The sequence below is a fragment of the Trachurus japonicus genome, chromosome 24 (assembly GCF_045865225.1).
Source record: "Trachurus japonicus isolate A0001 chromosome 24, Traja_1.0".
Lineage (NCBI taxonomy): Eukaryota > Metazoa > Chordata > Actinopteri > Carangiformes > Carangidae > Trachurus > Trachurus japonicus.
In genome coordinates, this window is record NC_140930.1 from 4157935 (window position 1) to 4174866 (window position 16932).

General features: G+C 42.2%; 1 protein-coding gene across 1 annotated transcript; it reads right to left on the reverse strand.

Moving 5' to 3' along the window:
* Window positions 1-1320: 1320 nt before the first annotated feature.
* Window positions 1321-11276, reverse strand: LOC146961178 (cell cycle control protein 50A-like). The gene is made up of 8 exons (XM_085770774.1): window positions 10732-11276; window positions 8947-9066; window positions 8756-8863; window positions 7704-7791; window positions 6967-7110; window positions 4901-5107; window positions 1801-1995; window positions 1321-1425 (listed from the first exon to the last, which is right to left on the reverse strand). Exons 1-7 carry the CDS (start codon window positions 10987-10989, stop codon window positions 1802-1804), a joined length of 1119 nt encoding a protein of 372 aa, XP_085626900.1. The 5' UTR covers window positions 10990-11276; the 3' UTR covers window positions 1321-1425; window position 1801.
* Between the last annotated feature and the right edge of the window lie 5656 nt (window positions 11277-16932).

The following is a 16932-nucleotide window of genomic DNA, read 5'->3' on the forward strand; positions in this document are numbered from 1 at the left end:
TCTATCTATCTATAAAAAAAAAAGTAAACCTGTTTATGTGTATAACTTTTCTATGCTAAATAAATTATGATAAAAAATATTGCAAATTTCCTTCATTTGTAAATCAATTCACTTCACTGTTAACTGTGGTGCTAATCAGTCGTTACTTTTATTTTGGGATTTTTTTTTTTACAAGGTTGGAGAATATTTGGTTAATTTGAAACTAATTGTTAATTACAAATAATTGTATTAGTCATAAATTACATCAACCTGGAGATTTAATATTTTCTTTATCACAATTAATCAATTTTAACATTTTATCTACACTTATTTATTTCAGTTTTTTCATCATCAGATAAAAAATGATATTTTGCTTATACATATCATTATATTGAAGTGTATTATATACAGTACACTATAAAACTTCATCAATGTATTCAAATTTTGGTCTAAGGTAGCGTGGATTTTTATACATATTCTTGAATTTCCTTATTTCTTGGTCTAATTATTGTTCTATTGTATCTGTTTCACTCACATTTCACCCATTTGTCTTGCTGCTGCGTTACATTTAAATTATTCAAAAATTTACCCGTTGAGTAACACCAGGCTGAAAAGCAAAGTAAAGCCCAAACGTTTTCATTTTAATGGCAAATTTATTCATTTAAAGCAACAATACAACACAGATGGAAGTATAAAAAAAAAAGGCAAATATCAAGTGCAAAAGTTCAAAGAATCGCAGGTGACGAAACAAACATTCAAACAAAGTTAACAACACAGTTTTCACTCGGCACATTATAACATGCAGCAACTGTTTCAGAAGTGTTTTAATGTAAAATCTTAGTTCATTGGCAGAGTGCGTTAGTGTGTGTGTGTGCATGTGTGTGCGTTACAGACGGAGTGTTTAGTGCAAATGCAGACCGACAAACATTTAACCACATCACACTGAGTTACTGCTCTACCATGCTGCACTGATAAACTTTTATTGTTCCACGTAAAAAAACGACAATGTTCATGATTTGAACTTAAAGCTCCTCGGATCAAGGCAGCAGAAACTTTTTACGCCCACGTTACGTTACGCTACGTTACGTTACGTTCGGCTCAAACCCCCTGAGGTCCGGCGTCGGCGTGCAAACACCCGCCTCCAACAGTGCAAACATTTCTCAAATATCTAAAATAAATACAAAAAAATAAACATGTTATTTGTTACACGTTTTTTGTTTTGTGCTCCCTCGGACGTGGAACTTGCTTGGCACTTTTTTTTTTGTATTTTCTTTTTCTTTTTTAAAGTGCAACGACTCGGTTTTTAGTGTAAAAAGCAGGACGACGACGATGAAAACGACGAAAACGAGGCACAAAGACGCTGCAGCCGGCGGCAGCTCGGTGACGATCACGACGAACAGCATCTCCGTTACGTTAGCATGCGACTCAGGACTGACGGGACTGAGGCTCAGTTGGAGATAGGGTTGCAAAATTCTGGGAATTCCAAACTTTCCATGGGAATTAACGGGAATATATGGGAATAAATCCGAAATTTACAAAATTGAAGGTAATATTTTACTCGACATTCATGATTTTGTTGTTCAGTGAAAGAATTGATTGTTCATACAAGAACTGAAACTTGATAAAGTTCTACTCACAAATACATAAATCTGTTGAAATGTCATGTTCTTTTAATTGTATTGTTTTGCATGGATGTCTACTTATGACAAAACAAAATATTTTACCCCCAATTTCAAGTTAATTCCCATAAATTCCCAAATAATTCCCACAAATTCCCAATTTATCGGATATTTACTGGAAGTTTTCCGCCCCCTTTGCAACCCTAGTTGGAGATGTCGGCGCTGTTGTTGCGGTTGCCGTACTTGTGGTGGATGATGAGCAGCACGACGCCCAGGAAGAAGCAGACGGAGCCCACGGTGATGTAGGCGATGCCCAGGAACGGGTTCTTTCCTCCCATCCAGGAGATGGTGCTCAGGATCATCCGCTTCCGGCCCTCGAAGCTGCGGACGGGATAATCTGAGAGTTCAACCAGTTAAAGAAGACAAAAAAAAAAGCCCTGACAGCGTTTACACACCACACTGACCTCAGGGAAACACACACACACACACATACACATCTGAACAGGATACATCAACTGTCTTGTTTTTTAAAGGCTTAAATAAACTAAATGTGCAAAGCAGTGAGTCAACTTCACTTCACTCTGATCTTTACACAGCTGTGGTGCAAATACCACAAATAAAAAGAAAGAAGATGTTTGACGCTCTGAAAACACAATCAAGACTTCTTTCTGTTTTCATAACTTTGTGTTTTTCCAAATAAACTTCATCTTCCACCAAGTCAAAATCTGCACAATCTCAGCTAATTATTTCTGTAAAGTATAACAGAGGTTTATACACAGCCCATAAAACAAGAAAATAAACTTGATTTTTTTCCCACTTATTTTTATAGATAAGCTGCAAAACCTCATTTAAGAATCAATAATTCAAGTTAGAAAACAGCACTTGTATGTGTTCAGGTTGTTCTTGAAGCTTCTATTTTGATCTGATTGTGAGTTTTTGCTCATTTTCTCCTTGAAAAACCAGCTCCACCAAACCTCACTCCTCTCAAACAAACAGCAGTACAGTCTCCATCTAGATCAGACAGCTACGGAGGCTTATCGGATTTTTTTCAAATACACAATCCAACAACTCCACAACGCTCTGGTGGACAAGTTGTGACCTGCACATTCACCACGCTATGAGATAATAACACAACGTTACCAGACAGAGTTGTTTTAGAGGGAAATTCATGCAAAACCGCTGATGCGCGTTGCCTTCAGGGACAGTTTTTCATCAAGCAGTCTCTGTATTTCCCTCTAAAACAACTCTGTCTGGTAACGTTGTGTTATTATCTCATACAGTGGTGTAGTGGTCCCTGGAAAAGTGGGTATACTCTAAATTTTCACCTTTTTTTTTAAGTAGTCCAGAAAAAAGCCCTGTTTTAGAAACAGTGACATGTAAGACTACTCTATTTAGTTTACCCAAAAAATCTGTCATTTCTACTTGCTCACTATTATAAAATGATCATGACTTGATTAGGAGCAGTTTGTAGTTACTACTGGTCACACAAGCAGCCTGGATGAATGTATTTATCATGAGGCAAACATGGTGTTTCAGTTATTCATAGTTTATAGTTACTTAAAATCTGAAGTTGACAATGCATCCTTGTTCATATTTCATCTTGAATAAAACACACAAATCATTCTCTTTGCCAAGGGCAACAATGGTGGGGGGACACAAAAGTACTCCGAGGCACCGCTCCTGAAAGTTGATGTTTTTTGCATTTGCAATCATAGTTTTATGTTAGGTAACTAATGAGCAACTAATGAAAGACAAGAAGGCAACTTAGAAGAGTTCTCAGTTGCTCTGGCTGAAGTCAACTGTGCATCATCATGACTGACACATCCATCATTATTTAACCACACCTGTGAATTTCCAGCCTCTCCTCCATCTCCTCCTTCTCTACCTCATCCAGCTCCTCCTTCTCTACCTCTTCCTGCCTCTCCTCCTCCTTCTGTTCTAGCCTCTCCTCCTCTACCTCCTCTGGTCTCTCCTTCTTCATCTCCTCCAGCCTCTCTACTGTCTGTCACCTGACAAAAATATGTTGATGCATGACATATGAACAGATACATTAGGGATACAATAGAGCTTGGTGGTAGACCTACAGTTATTGCCTGAGGAAAAAAGGCTTTTACTTTCACACACTTAAGTGTAATTTATTCCCTCAAAATGTATAAAATTAGCCTACACGAGCATCTGGAATCTGAGGTTTTTTTCTAGGCCTTTTCCCGACCAATGTTCTTTATTTTTGTTTTTTAAACAGTTGCTCCCTTTCACACAAGGGATACATGGAAATAATAAGCTAGTAGTAAAAATAACTTTTAAAAAAAGTGTTTGCCATCAAATATAGGCTTTTATTCATTATCTGTATTGTTGAGGCTCTACAGTTAGATACCATTGAAGTAACTTACACTTTAATTTATAGAGAAGTGTTTTATGTGCATTTTCCTTTTCTTTGACATCCTTATTACCAAGCACAGGCAGCGCGCACACACGCACACACGCATGCAGACAGACAGACAGACAGACAGAAACACATGTAAATGACACCACTAATGTTAAAATCCGTCTACCTAACGTGACCCAGGCAGAACTAAAGCCGAAGCCGATGACAACTTACATTCGCGGTTGCAGATTCAAGCACCGTGACCTCCTGTCCTGTCCGTCCGACCAACAAGCAGGTAACTTTTACAAGCAGACGGAGTGACAGCGGGGACAGCCAATCACATGTACGTTAGCGAGAAACGGCAGAGCCAATCGGAGATCGATATTCAGGTTAGAGGCGGGACTTCTAGCAGAGACCGACTGTTAACCCTTTGTGCGCATCAGGGGGGGTTTAGAAGTGGGTATACGCGATCCTGACTGAAACATAAGTAGGTATACGCCGTATACCTGCGTACCTCCTCGACTACACCACTGATCTCATAGCGTGGTGAATGTGCAGGTCACAACTTGTCCACCAGAGCGTTGTGGAGTTGTTGGATTGTGTATTTGATGAGTTTGATGAGGGAAACCAAGAAATCCCATAATGAGCCTCCTCCTGTAGCGTAGCTCTGAGCAGCTCACAGCTCTGCTCCGCCGTTCTAAAAATAGCTTGCACCGACAATTAAAGGTAACGAACCTACTGCTATGACTATAGGGATTATGGCAATGGGCCAATTTGACAAAACGTTGAACTATCCCTTTAACCCCATTGAGAATCTTTGAATAATACGTCCATATTTGGAAAGATATAAATGTTGTGACATTGCAGAAGCTTTTTGAAACGATGCCACATCAAATGCTGAAATCAAAGGTATGTATTTCTTTGAGGTGAAGGATACTGTAGACGATCTCCAGCGTGTAGTTTCCCCGCATCAGCGTCGGCACCATGTTGTTCTTCTTGTGGATGATGCGGTAAAGTTTGCGGAAGGTCGGCAGAGCGGCCGTCCTCATCCACACGATGAAGTCCTCGTTGATGAAGCCGTTGTTCTGCTGGTCCGAGTCCAGGTCGTAGACGGGCCGCCTCCAGTTCACCGGCTTGGTCGTTCCTGAGTTCAAGAGGGAGATTGATCGGCGATTGATAATTGATTATTGAATCATGGCTGAGTGTGAGTGTGTATGAGTTAGGGAAGTACTTATTCGGAAGTACATTAAAGGGATAGTAGCATTTTTTTTAAAGTGGGGTTGTATGATCTACAAATAGCCCCTAAGTACTTTAATTGCAGTGGAAGACTCTCTGCACTCCTCCCGTTAGCAAGGCCAGCCCATAATAGCCCTGCCCAGAGATTTACAACATACATTGTTGTGAACAGACCCAAAGAAACGGCCTATTTTCACGGCCTAAAAGAGGTTTTACCTGGAAAAAAAATACACAGTTCCATTGTTCGCTATAATATAATTTTTTCCAGCCCTTCAAAGTGCAGGAAAAACGCTGTTTTTATTTGGACCTAACCAACTGCTGATCGGCGGGCGCTAACCCTGGGCGGAGGGATACGTGAGTTGGTTAGGTAAAACCTCTTTTAGGCCGCAAAAATAGGCTGTTTCTTTGGGTCTGTTCACAACACTGTATGTTGTAAATCTCTGGGCAGGGCTATGGGCTGGCGTTGCTAATGGGAGGAGTGCAGAGAGTCTTCTACTGCAATTAAAGTACTTAGGAGCTATTTGTAGATCATACAACCCCACTTTTTAAAAAATGCTACTATCCCTTTAATAATGCTTTGATCCCGAATAGTTTTGCTGTCCGAAGTTTCTCCTCATTATTCGGGAGCTTTTTTCTAAAGTAAAAGAAACGTTTGGATGAGCAACAGCAACATAACCAGGTGGTTCTGGTTCACACTCCAACACAGTAGGTGGCGCTAATGCACCTTAACGTTGGTGCGTCCGCCATAGAAGCACAACACGAGTAGAGCGCCAACACGTTAGGATTGCTAAGAAACAGCAGCTCCCTGCATGCATTGCATTACAGTAGACAGGAAGTGCTCACCGATACTTCCAGGGTCACCGTTCAACAACTTAGCATTTTTCTCATAGACAATAATGGGAAAAGAAGCGGCTATAAAACGGTGGATTTTTATTTTTTGCGTGTCACAACCCCCACGAAATGATTTGTTTCACTACCAGAATCTGATCCGTTCAGTCCGATTTCGTTTGGAAAGTCTAGAAGAGCCGCATGATTCAATTATTTTGTTCCCGTTCTAGTTAGCCGAGAGCTAAAGCGGAAGTTAGCCGGCTAGCTCGGCGTAGCATTAGCTCGACTGAAGTCAGTGCGCCCACTTCTGGTTTCTTCCCGAATACGTGAGTGTTTCTTTTTTAAAGCCCGAATCTGACTCTGAATAGTTGCTGTACACCCCTTGTGTGAGTGTTTCTTTGAATGCATGAATTCCTCCAATGTTTTGACAACCGAACCAAAGAGGCTCAAGATGTTTCAGGTTTAACATCTTCATGCTTTTCATCGTCTGGGTGGAAAAACTTCTTCTGCAGAAAACAACACATTTTCTCAGTTTTCTGGTCGTCGTGCAAACCGACACATGGTCGTCGTGTGTTTACAGACTTTTCTTCCTGGTGTGATGACGACACGGCCGGAGACTTTACATTGAATCCAGATAAGTTACATTTTTGTGGGAGGTTTGGTGGCGCTCGCAGGAAGAGCCAGGCGGTCTCCTCTGTTCTTGTTTTTGTCAACAAAATCCCACAAAGAGACAAAACCCAGGAAGGTGTTTGTTTGTCTCATCGGTTCCTACAAACACCTGCTTATCATCGTCGTCTGAAGTTGGGGGACTATTTTTAGTGGTGGATGGATACACATTTATGGCTTTAATGTGTGTGTGTGTGTGTGTGTGGGGAGAAACAACTGTGCTTAATAAAATGGAAAGATCAGTCAGTTCAAAGGAAGTAAAGCTGCTGGGACCTTGGAAAACTGCCGTGAGGTTTGCGTTTTCTCCCGGGTTTCTGAACTTGACGTGTTTGTCGGTCCACCAGGCGATGCCCGTGGCCGTCAGCGCGATGGCAACCTTGGTGCCATTGGGGTCGTTGTAAAACAGCTCCAATGTGTCTGAAAGAAAAAGACGTAAAGACTAGAAAACAGCTCTAAATACAGGGTTCCAACAGCTTAAGCCAAGTTAAATTTAAGACTTTTTTAAAGCCACTTGAAATGAAATTTAAGACCGACTTCATAATAAACACAAATGCAAAAAAAAAAAAAACACCACATCAATTACATAGGGTTAGGGACAATTTTACCCACTTCCAAGGTAAAGTGACTGCTACATGAACATTGGATTGTGTCTCTTTCCAACTGTCCTTTCAAAATAAATGCATAAAAAGTCCGAAAAAAAAAAAAACACTGACTCGGGAGCTGGAGGCGGTAAGAAATTTAGCGTTGACGGCCGCCACTAACTTCTCTATGTCGAAATGTTACCAATTATTTTGAGATTTGAGACTAATTATAATCATAAAATCCCACTTACCATTTAAGACCTTAGAAAAATTGATTGAAGACATTTTAATGCCAATTAAGGCCTTGTTTTTAGATTAATGAATTCAATGCCTTTTAAGACTTTTTAAGGATCCGTAAGAACCCTGTAAATAAGAAGATGAATGTTTGTTTGGTGAAGAGACACACAGAGAGAGAGAGAGGAGACTCACCGTTGAACATGCTGTTAGCGATGGCTCCACACGGCGCGATGGGCTTGTTCTCAGTGAAGGCATATGGCTCACACTCCTTACTGGGTTTCTGTGAATGAAGAAGATAAATGGCTCCACATGCTGGACACATCTAAACGCTGCAGCAACAACAACAAGAAGAACAACAAGAACAGCCCTGTTCCTGCACAAGAATGTAGAAACACACATTGTTAAGAGTCTCCAGGTTCACCACAGGAGGAAAGAAAGTGACCACAAAGACCTGAGGCGCCGAAAAATGAGGTTTTAAACTCGTTTGGTTGATGTGGACCAGGAGGGCTGATGCCACTGCAGCTCAACACTGAAAACAGCTGATTCTGTAGAGATAAATCACTCTTGACATCGTCTGAATGAACAGTATCACACAGACAGGTGGGGTTTATGGCCAGTTTTAAAGCGATAGTTCAACATTTTGGCAAATTGACCCATTGCCATAACCCCTATAGTCATAGCAGTAGGTTTGTCGTTTGTGGTTTCCCTCAACAAACTCATCAAATACACAATCCAACAACTCCAAAACGCTCTGGTGAACAAGTTGTGACCTGCACCTTCACCACGCTATGAGATAATAACAGAACGTTACAGTCTCTGTATTTACCTCTAAAACAACTCTGTCTGGTAACGTTGTGTTATTATCTCATAGCGTGGTGAATGTGCAGGTCACAACTTGTCCACCAGAGCGTTGTGGAGTTGTTGGATTGTGTATTTGATGAGTTTGATGAGGGAAACCAAGAAATCCCATGAGCCTCCGTAGCGTAGCTCTGAGCAGCTCACGGCTCTGCTCTGCCGTTCTAAAAATAGCTTGCACCGACAATTAAAGGTAACGAACCTATTGCTAAGACTATAGGGATTATGGCAATGGGCCAATTTGCCAAAATGTTGAACTATCCCTTTAACAAACACACCCTCCTAGGAGGATTTATGGCAGGCTCCTGGTTTCCAGAACAAAAAGTCAGTGTTGCTGTGTCTCTGTCCGTCATGTGACACTGAGACATTCTGTTGTTAGTGATTCATACCTTCAGAGATTCGAGGTCTCCGTTCAGCTGGCTGTCGTCTCTCGACTTCACGTAGCGACGGTGGTTTTGGTAAAAGTTGGACAGGCCGTAATACATGAAGACGTTGTTCTGTTGAAGAAAAGAGACGGGTGTTAAAAGGGTGAAATAATCGTTCAGATAAACTGTGGGAGTGAACCACCTCCATGTCTCACCTCGTACGGTTGGTCCAGGTAGAAGGAAATCGAACAGGTGCACGGCCTCGTGCTGTTCCAGCTGAAGTTCTGGGAGCAGTTGAAGCACGGACTGGACATGTCCACTCCCGTGTAATCAATCTGTAAATATACAACACGTAAATGAAAGTTCAACTATGTCCATCGCTTTACTATTGGCAAGAATCTGATGATATGACACAAATCCCTACGGATTGATGATGATAGATTGAGATATATTTGAATACTAAGTGATTTTTCCCCCCCAAAAAAGTCAATATTTCGAAAAAATATCATATTAAAAGTAGAACACAATGTTTAATGCACAAATAAATAGTTTTTCCTGCATTCAGACTTTGTTCCTACAACATCCTACATCAGAGGAAATATAATTCAACATAAAACCACTGTCAACATGTAAGTTATTGATAAAGTATCAATAAAGCACTTCAAAAGACCAGTATCACATCATAAAATATTATAATATTTTAGTGAGTAAATATGTTCCCATACCCCTCATTAACAAGAGAATAACAGTATAATAACAAACAATTTTCATTTGCATTTCATTGTCTAAAATGTGTGATTATTGTTTATTTTTCTGTCTGTTCAGCTCCATAGTACATTGTTGTGATTTTTACCTTAAACATCAGGCAAAACTTCATTTAAAATGTATCCATTTTTAGTGTGGACAGTGTGGACAGTGTTTTCAGACATGTTTGGGAGTTTTCACATTAAAAGACACTGTGTTGTGTCTGATTATATCTAAACCGAAGACAATAATTAACTTTTATTAATAAGCAGATAATAACAGAACTGTCTTGTTATAGGAGACAAGATGCGGAAAGCTGTCAAAATAAAAACACATAATTTCTTAATGGAGTTCAGTTTGGTCCAGTGAAGCTAGCCTATCATGACATTATTTATGTTGCGTTACTGTTTCGATATTTGTCCCATAAAATATACCTGCAGCTGTCCCAGCCAAAGCTCCTCTGATCCTGTCACCTCACCGTCTGTTACTGCTGTTATTTTGTTACTGTCTCTTTTATGGTTGTCTGTCTAGTATCTCTGTCCTTACATAACTTGTTGTATGTCACTATACGTCATATTAACTGTCATTTTGTGGTATGTCATTGCGTTATGTTGGCCTATTGTCTCTATTCTTCCTTCTTTTGTGTCACTGTTGTTGTATGTGCTTTTATTGTCTATATTTGAATGTTAGATTGATAATGTATACTATTCCTCGTACTAATATACACGGACTGTCTTTGAGGAAAGTGCCTTCAAGGCATTTGCACCCTCGTCCTGGTATAAATTACAGAGTCATCTTAAATTGGATTATCTCCCAAGTATGGAAGATTTTAAAACTAGGATCAAGGACTATTTGACTACTGAATGCACATGTTCTCTCACCGAACGCAGCTGGTGATTAATGTATTGATGTGATTTGCTGTTACTGTTTTAGCTGTTTTTATGTTTGTTTTGTTGATGTTGTCCAAATGTGTACTTGATGTGGATGTACTGTGCTGCTTTCTTGGCCAGGACCCCCTTGCAAAGGAGATTCTGAATCTCAATGGGATTATTGGTTAAATAAAGGTTAAATAAAAAAATAAAAATAAATACCCCCCCTCTCCCCTTAGGAGGTCTTTCACCTCCTACCAGGCCATTGCCTTAATAAGAATGTATTCTTAGCAATTCTTGCCTGGTAAAATAAAGGTTTACTACTACTACTACTACTACCATAATCGATACTGTTATTGCTCTGTCATGTCAACGATAATAACTTACCTCGAACTCCTTGATGTTGTTCGACGTCACGTACAGGCCGATGCCGATGGGGATGAAGATGAGTCCGATGATGAAGAAGGCGGGCAGCACGGTGCCGGCGGTGAGGATGGGCTGCCACGCCGGGAGCCGCTGCTGCTTGAACGCCGTGTTCTCGGGCTTCTTGCTCCGCAGGCCCCCGCCGCCTCCACCGCCTCCCGGTCCCCCAGACACCGTGATGTGTCCGTCCTCGTCTTTGGCGTTGTAGCTGGACGCCATCATGGTGACTGCTAACTTACTTCTGCTGCTGCTGCTCGTCTGATACTCCGTTAGCAACCGTTAGCTCCGTTAGCAACCGTTAGCTCGCCTCCCCTAGCAACGGTCAGCTCAGGTAGCAACCGAACCAACCTCCGCTATTTTGTAAGAAATGGCGGCTGTAACGTCTCCGTGACGAACGGCGACGAGTAGTGATGGTTTTTGTTAACGTCGCTGACGTGGTGTCATTTGTGTTTGTTAGATGTTTGGACACTTTTTTTTAGTCCATTACGACAATCGCCAGACGGCTAGCTGGCTACGGTGCTAGCAGCTAGCAGCTAGCCTCTCGACTGGTTCCTCCTCCAGCCAGGAAGTTTACAAACAAGTGAACGCACCGCGCAGTGACGTCACCGCAACAGACAGACGAGGGGAGGGGGCTGCCTTCAAATAATAATAATAAAAACGACTGAAGTTATCATTACAGTCGATTATCCCACAACCTAACCTACATCTTATCATATCAAAAGATTATTGAGGTGGCTCAGAAACAATTAAGTAGCCTATTAAATTTAGTGCTGGTTAAGTTTATTTATTATAGATTATAATAAATATAAATTCAGCTGCAGGTGTCTCAGTCTGGTGGACGGCCTGTTTGACCCACTGCTGCATTTACATTTACATCCCAACAACTTGTGTGGTCAGGAACTACGACAGTTGCACAACTCATCTTCCTCACCTTTTTCAGACAATGTAAACGTGGTTGTGAAGTTGTGTTTTTATGCAACTTTTTTTGTAGTCTGTGGTCGTCACGGTCTGACTCTGACACTCGTTGCCATGTCAACCGTTCTGTTTCTGATGGTCATGCGGTCACTGTTTAAACCTCCTCCTCAGTTCTCAGAAAACAAAGGAGGAACCAAAATGCCCAAAGACTGATCTGTGTCCTGATTACAAGAGAGGAAGAGCTGCAGCAGAGAGACACGTCTTCACATCTTTAACTTCCTCTCTTCTTCTTCTTAATTTCATGACGTCAAACATGTCACATGTCATAAACCGACCGTGAGATCAGTAACAGTGTGAACCACAGCTGTTGCCATAGTAACATCTGTGACTCCAACCTCTTTAATTCTGATTGATGATATTACTGATCAGACAATTGTGTATCAATGAGTTGGCGGTGCCTTCAGTGTCAGTCAGTAAAGTTTCTGTTGTTGACCCCTTTGGGTGGTTGAGGAGTCCACAGATCAGTTCAGTTGCTCCGCCCACATGGTGACAAACACACTTTGAGGAAGTGGCAAATATTTTGCCACAGATGATTTCCAGTGATTTCCTCCGTCAGGCGACAGATCACAAACTGATTAACAGACGGACACACGAACGCACCATGGCTGAACTCAGGTGGATTCAAACATATTTTTCACTGATCCTGCTGCTTCAGGCCACAGGTAAGAAAACATGACATCACTACTTCACACAACAGCTGCTGAGCCATTACAGCTTTTTAGTTTGATTTTCATCTCATGAGTTTTATCAACTAGTTGTGAAACAGCTGTTGTCCTTTTTGTCACTTTTATATTTCAGTCAATGGATTATGTTTTCATGGGGGGGGGGGCATCTTCAGTGATCAGCTCTGAGTTCACCTGTTCTCATTTCAGTAGTTTTTTGATGTTTCTCTCTCGTCTTCTCCTCAGCTGTGCATCAAGAGGTTTCCTCCCTGATCTTCAGACCTGAAGGTGACGTCACTTTGCCCTGTGGAAACATCAGAGATCGTCAGGGTAAATGTAACGGTACCACCTGGTCCTTCAAGTCTGATTCCAGATCAGTGGAGCTGTTTTCACAAGGGGCAGATTGGTGAGTCTGTTTGGTCTCTGCTGTCAAACTCAGCTCCACTGTGTTGTGTTGTTGTTCACAGGTGCAGCGTGATGAAGATAAAATGAAGGTCCAGTCCACTGTGAAAACTCTGACTCCACTGATCCACCACTTCCACTTCCACACCAACATCAACTCACCAGGAACTAGAGGCGCCTCCTGGTGGTCGTATCCCTCCGCCACTCAGACTAGTTCCTCACTCGTCCAGTGTGTGTGTGTGTAAATGTTGAGTTTGTCTTTGAATGAGCTTCCAGCCTGAACAGAGACTCTGTATTAGAAGTGAAAACTGTATAATGTACTGATCACGCAGTGTCTGTGTAGCGGTTTTGGTACTCATCATTGCGTTGTGTAGTTTTAACATATGAGGCAGACCTTCACCGTTGGCAATCTCGCCGTTTATTTTTCACATGGACTGACCTGGTAGAGGAATCAACATTACAGTCAGTCCAGTTCTTCTTCTCACACACATACATACACGGCTGAAAAATGTAAAATGAAAAGAAAGTTCAGGTTAGCCAACACGTGTAGCCCTAGCCATTTTGTAAACAAAAACAAGAGAAAAACACGTCAACTTTTTATGAAAAAAGACATGCTCGACCATTCGGGAGCTATGTGCTTAAGAAAATACAACTTAAACAACCCCTTGATGACCTGCCTCATCGTGGATACCTTTCAGGACCTTATTTTTTAGTTGAATGGGCACGACATACCTGTGCGTCTTTCTCTTTGTCACAACATCCTTCGACGTGCGATACAGAACACCTGCTTTGATGGTAAGTTGTTCCCAGTGCCGGAGAAGCCACAAGGCTTCAGCTGGCTCACGGGGGCATTCTCGTCTCGACGGACGTCTCTGACGTTCCACAAAGTGGAGCACCTGACCCAAGCATGGATCAGCACGTTGCAACGATGTCAGTTTGTCTATGGGCAAAGGGCAGAAATCAGACAGGTCGAAAGGCAGAAGTGACTGAGTGAGTTGCGGCAAACAGAATGCATGAGGGGGCAAGCAGTCGTTCTCCAGGGAGTGTTCAAGAACAGCTGCACAGCTTTTGAGGAGATAGGAGGGTGTTGGGGCACTGCCAGTGCACTGTTGGAGGCCACAGTCAAGGGACGATGCTGCAGGCGGCTGAGAGGATCACAGGACAACCGAAAAGCATCCTGCACACAGTCAGGTTCCAAGGCATTTGCTGCCTCCAAAAGTGCACCATACGGGACTGTAGTGAGTCGATGGAGAACCCTGGGGTGCACAAAAGGCTCACGGCTGAGGGCGTCCGCCACCACATTCTTAGGACCAGAAATGTATGTGACAGTGGTGGTCCTGTCACTATGCCTCCAATGTGCCCTGGCTACTTGGCCAAGGGGATGTCCCTTTGGGTGACTGGCAAGCGCACATGACTCCTACCCGGGAGGTGTGGGTTCAATCCCCGCCCAGGCCCTGTTCACCTTGCCACATTCTGGCGTTGTTGGCAGGGTCCATGTAGCACTAGGGGTGGGTCCATGGATTCCTAATGTGTGGCTGCCTGCGCGGAAGCACGAGGACGTGCTTGTGAAAAGAGGGGGAGAGATGTGACAGTGGTGGTCCTGTCACTATGCCTCCAATTGATCATGCGCCCCGGCTACTTGGCCAAGGGGATGTCCCTTTGGGTGACTGGCAAGCGCGCATGACTATTACCCGGGAGGTGTGGGGTCAATCCCCGCCCGGGCCCTCTTCACCTTGCCTTCCCTTATCTGATGTGAAAGTCATATGGGGCCAGTTTCGACACCCTCCTCTGCTCACAGGCGTCCAGCTTTGGTTTACTGAGAATGTAAGTGATCGGGTTATTGTCGGTCCATACAGTGAATTGGTGACCTCTCAGCCAATGGCTGAACTTGTCACACACAGCCCATAAGTGCGAGGAATTCCAGCCTGTGTACTGGGTATCGAGACTGGGCATAATTCAACGACTTGCTGGCAAATGCGATGGGCCTTGCTACATCATCACCATCACGACCCTAATCCACAGGGGTGCTGCATTTAATTACCATAGGACAAACAAGTTTTTGTGTTGTGTGGTGAGTTTTTTATGGCAAGCGGAATCACATTATCTCTTAACTCCGTTACATCTGGTCTCAGTGCATTGTGCATGTTTCAGTGGAGCTTCACTGTCTTTGCTGTAGATGTTGATCTTCTTTAAACTCTGTGAAACTGGATCACTCAGGACACAGACGCTGATGCTCTTCTTGTTTTACTCTGCAAACTTATAAAGTCTCCATTTGTTTAATTAATTTCCCTTTTCTGTCTTCATCCCTAATTTCTTGCTCAAATTCAATTTGCAAGAAGAAAATATAAAAAATTAAAGGAAGATGAGGCGGAGTCCCACAGGGCTGGATTCTGGGGCCTCTTCTTTTCATACTCCATCTCAAGGGTTTGAGTAAGGGAGGAGTTTTCATTCAAGTGGTGCACTACTGGGCACCTCAGTACATTAAAATGAAGTTGCACACGTCACGTCACATCACCAACTGATCATGAGGTCAGACACCGTGTGTGTGAACTGCAGCTGTTCTTAGCAGTAATTCATGGCAATTCTACTAGGCTACTACAACTTGTTATTATGTCTATTTTACTAGACAGTTATTTCTTGGCTATATTTCTCAACATTACTACACAATTGACCATTATTTCTAGGCTATTATGCCCAGCTGGCTAAAATCCAGGAAGTAGTGGTACTTCCTGGTTGGTACTTTCTGAATTTCAGCCAGCCAGGTGTGTCTGATTATTGTTTTGAGGTCAGACACACCGGGATTAATCAGTTTGGCCAATCATGTACAACAGGAAATAAAGGAGCTGGCTGAAATTCAGGCAGTACCAACCAGGAAGTACCACTACTTCCTGGATTTTAGCCAGCTGGGCATATAGCCTATTAAGCATCCTTTCCTGGCTATATTTCTCAACATTACTATGAAATTGAATTTCTCGACATTGCTACCTACATAATTAACGGCCTGTAAATTAAATGATTAACCAAACATGTGCAACTCCTCTTCCTCACCTTCGTCGTTTTAGTATTATGTAAACCTGGTTGGAAAATTGTGCAACATAGTCACAACTCCTCCCCAGTTCTCAGGAAACAAAATGTCAAAATTTCTGATCTGTGTCCTGATAAACTGCATGAAGAGAGGAAGAGCTGCAGCAAAAAGGCACATTCTCACACATTTAACTTCCTCTCTTCTTGAGAAGGGGGAGATTGCCTTGCACAGCACAGATAGAAACCTCACAATGGTGCCGGTGGTGTCAGGAATTAAGTCCAAAAAAAGAAAGGAGTTCCACCGCACACAAAGGGGTCGTTTTAACACTGATTTATTTAAAAAGGCAAGCAGCAACACGTTTCACCCGCATGGGCTTCATCAGGCTTGTGGCTCAGGCACAACCACTATTTTTACAGGTTCTTACTGCAATCAGTGGAATAAGCCGCAGCTGGCCATGGGCTGGTCCAGCCTGTCTTCAACTCATCACAAATATATCAAAGGTTCCACAGGTTCCATAAGTACAAATGCTACTACAAAAATATATACATAGATCTGAATTCAACACCATAAACAAGAGAACAAAGAGTAAACATAACATACTTCCTATAGACCCCTGTGAGGGCTATTACTCCTCACTTGGTGGGTCATCTGAAAGTATAAGGAACAGATCATGAACTACCGACACAAATGGACCACATGAAGTAGCAAAAAACAAATATAAGGACCTATACAAGTCAATAAACAACTGCATGAATATGCTGAAATAGTATTTTTTAAGAAAACATCACAGAAACATTCAATATACATAGTAGGAACTAAAATACTCGACTATTCCCATTTCCCAAAAAGGGAGAAGCGTCTCTTGAATATATTACCTGTGTGAAAAGGAGGTAGGCAAAAATTCTAGAGTAAGGGACAACAACATCCAGAAAAACATCAAACAAAGTACATTCATAATTATAGATAAGAGCTTAGCCCTGAAGATTCATAATCCAGTATGCTTCCCTGTGGAGAAGCTTTCGATTTCTGGATTACCTCCCCTAGGATTCTTTTCATGAAGTCAAACACGTCACGTCATGAGGTCAGACACAGTGCAACTGC

Bases quoted from the DNA above. Each gene is read 5' to 3' on its own strand.
- LOC146961178 (XM_085770774.1), bottom strand. From the start codon at position 10,989: ATGATGGCGTCCAGCTACAACGCCAAAGACGAGGACGGACACATCACG. The intron at 8,864-8,946 runs GTGAGACATGGA...TTTCTTCAACAG, and splicing joins ACCTGGACCAACCGTACGAG to AACAACGTCTTCATGTATTA. The intron at 7,792-8,755 runs GTATGAATCACT...CTTCATTCACAG, and splicing joins GAGACCTCGAATCTCTGAAG to AAACCCAGTAAGGAGTGTGA.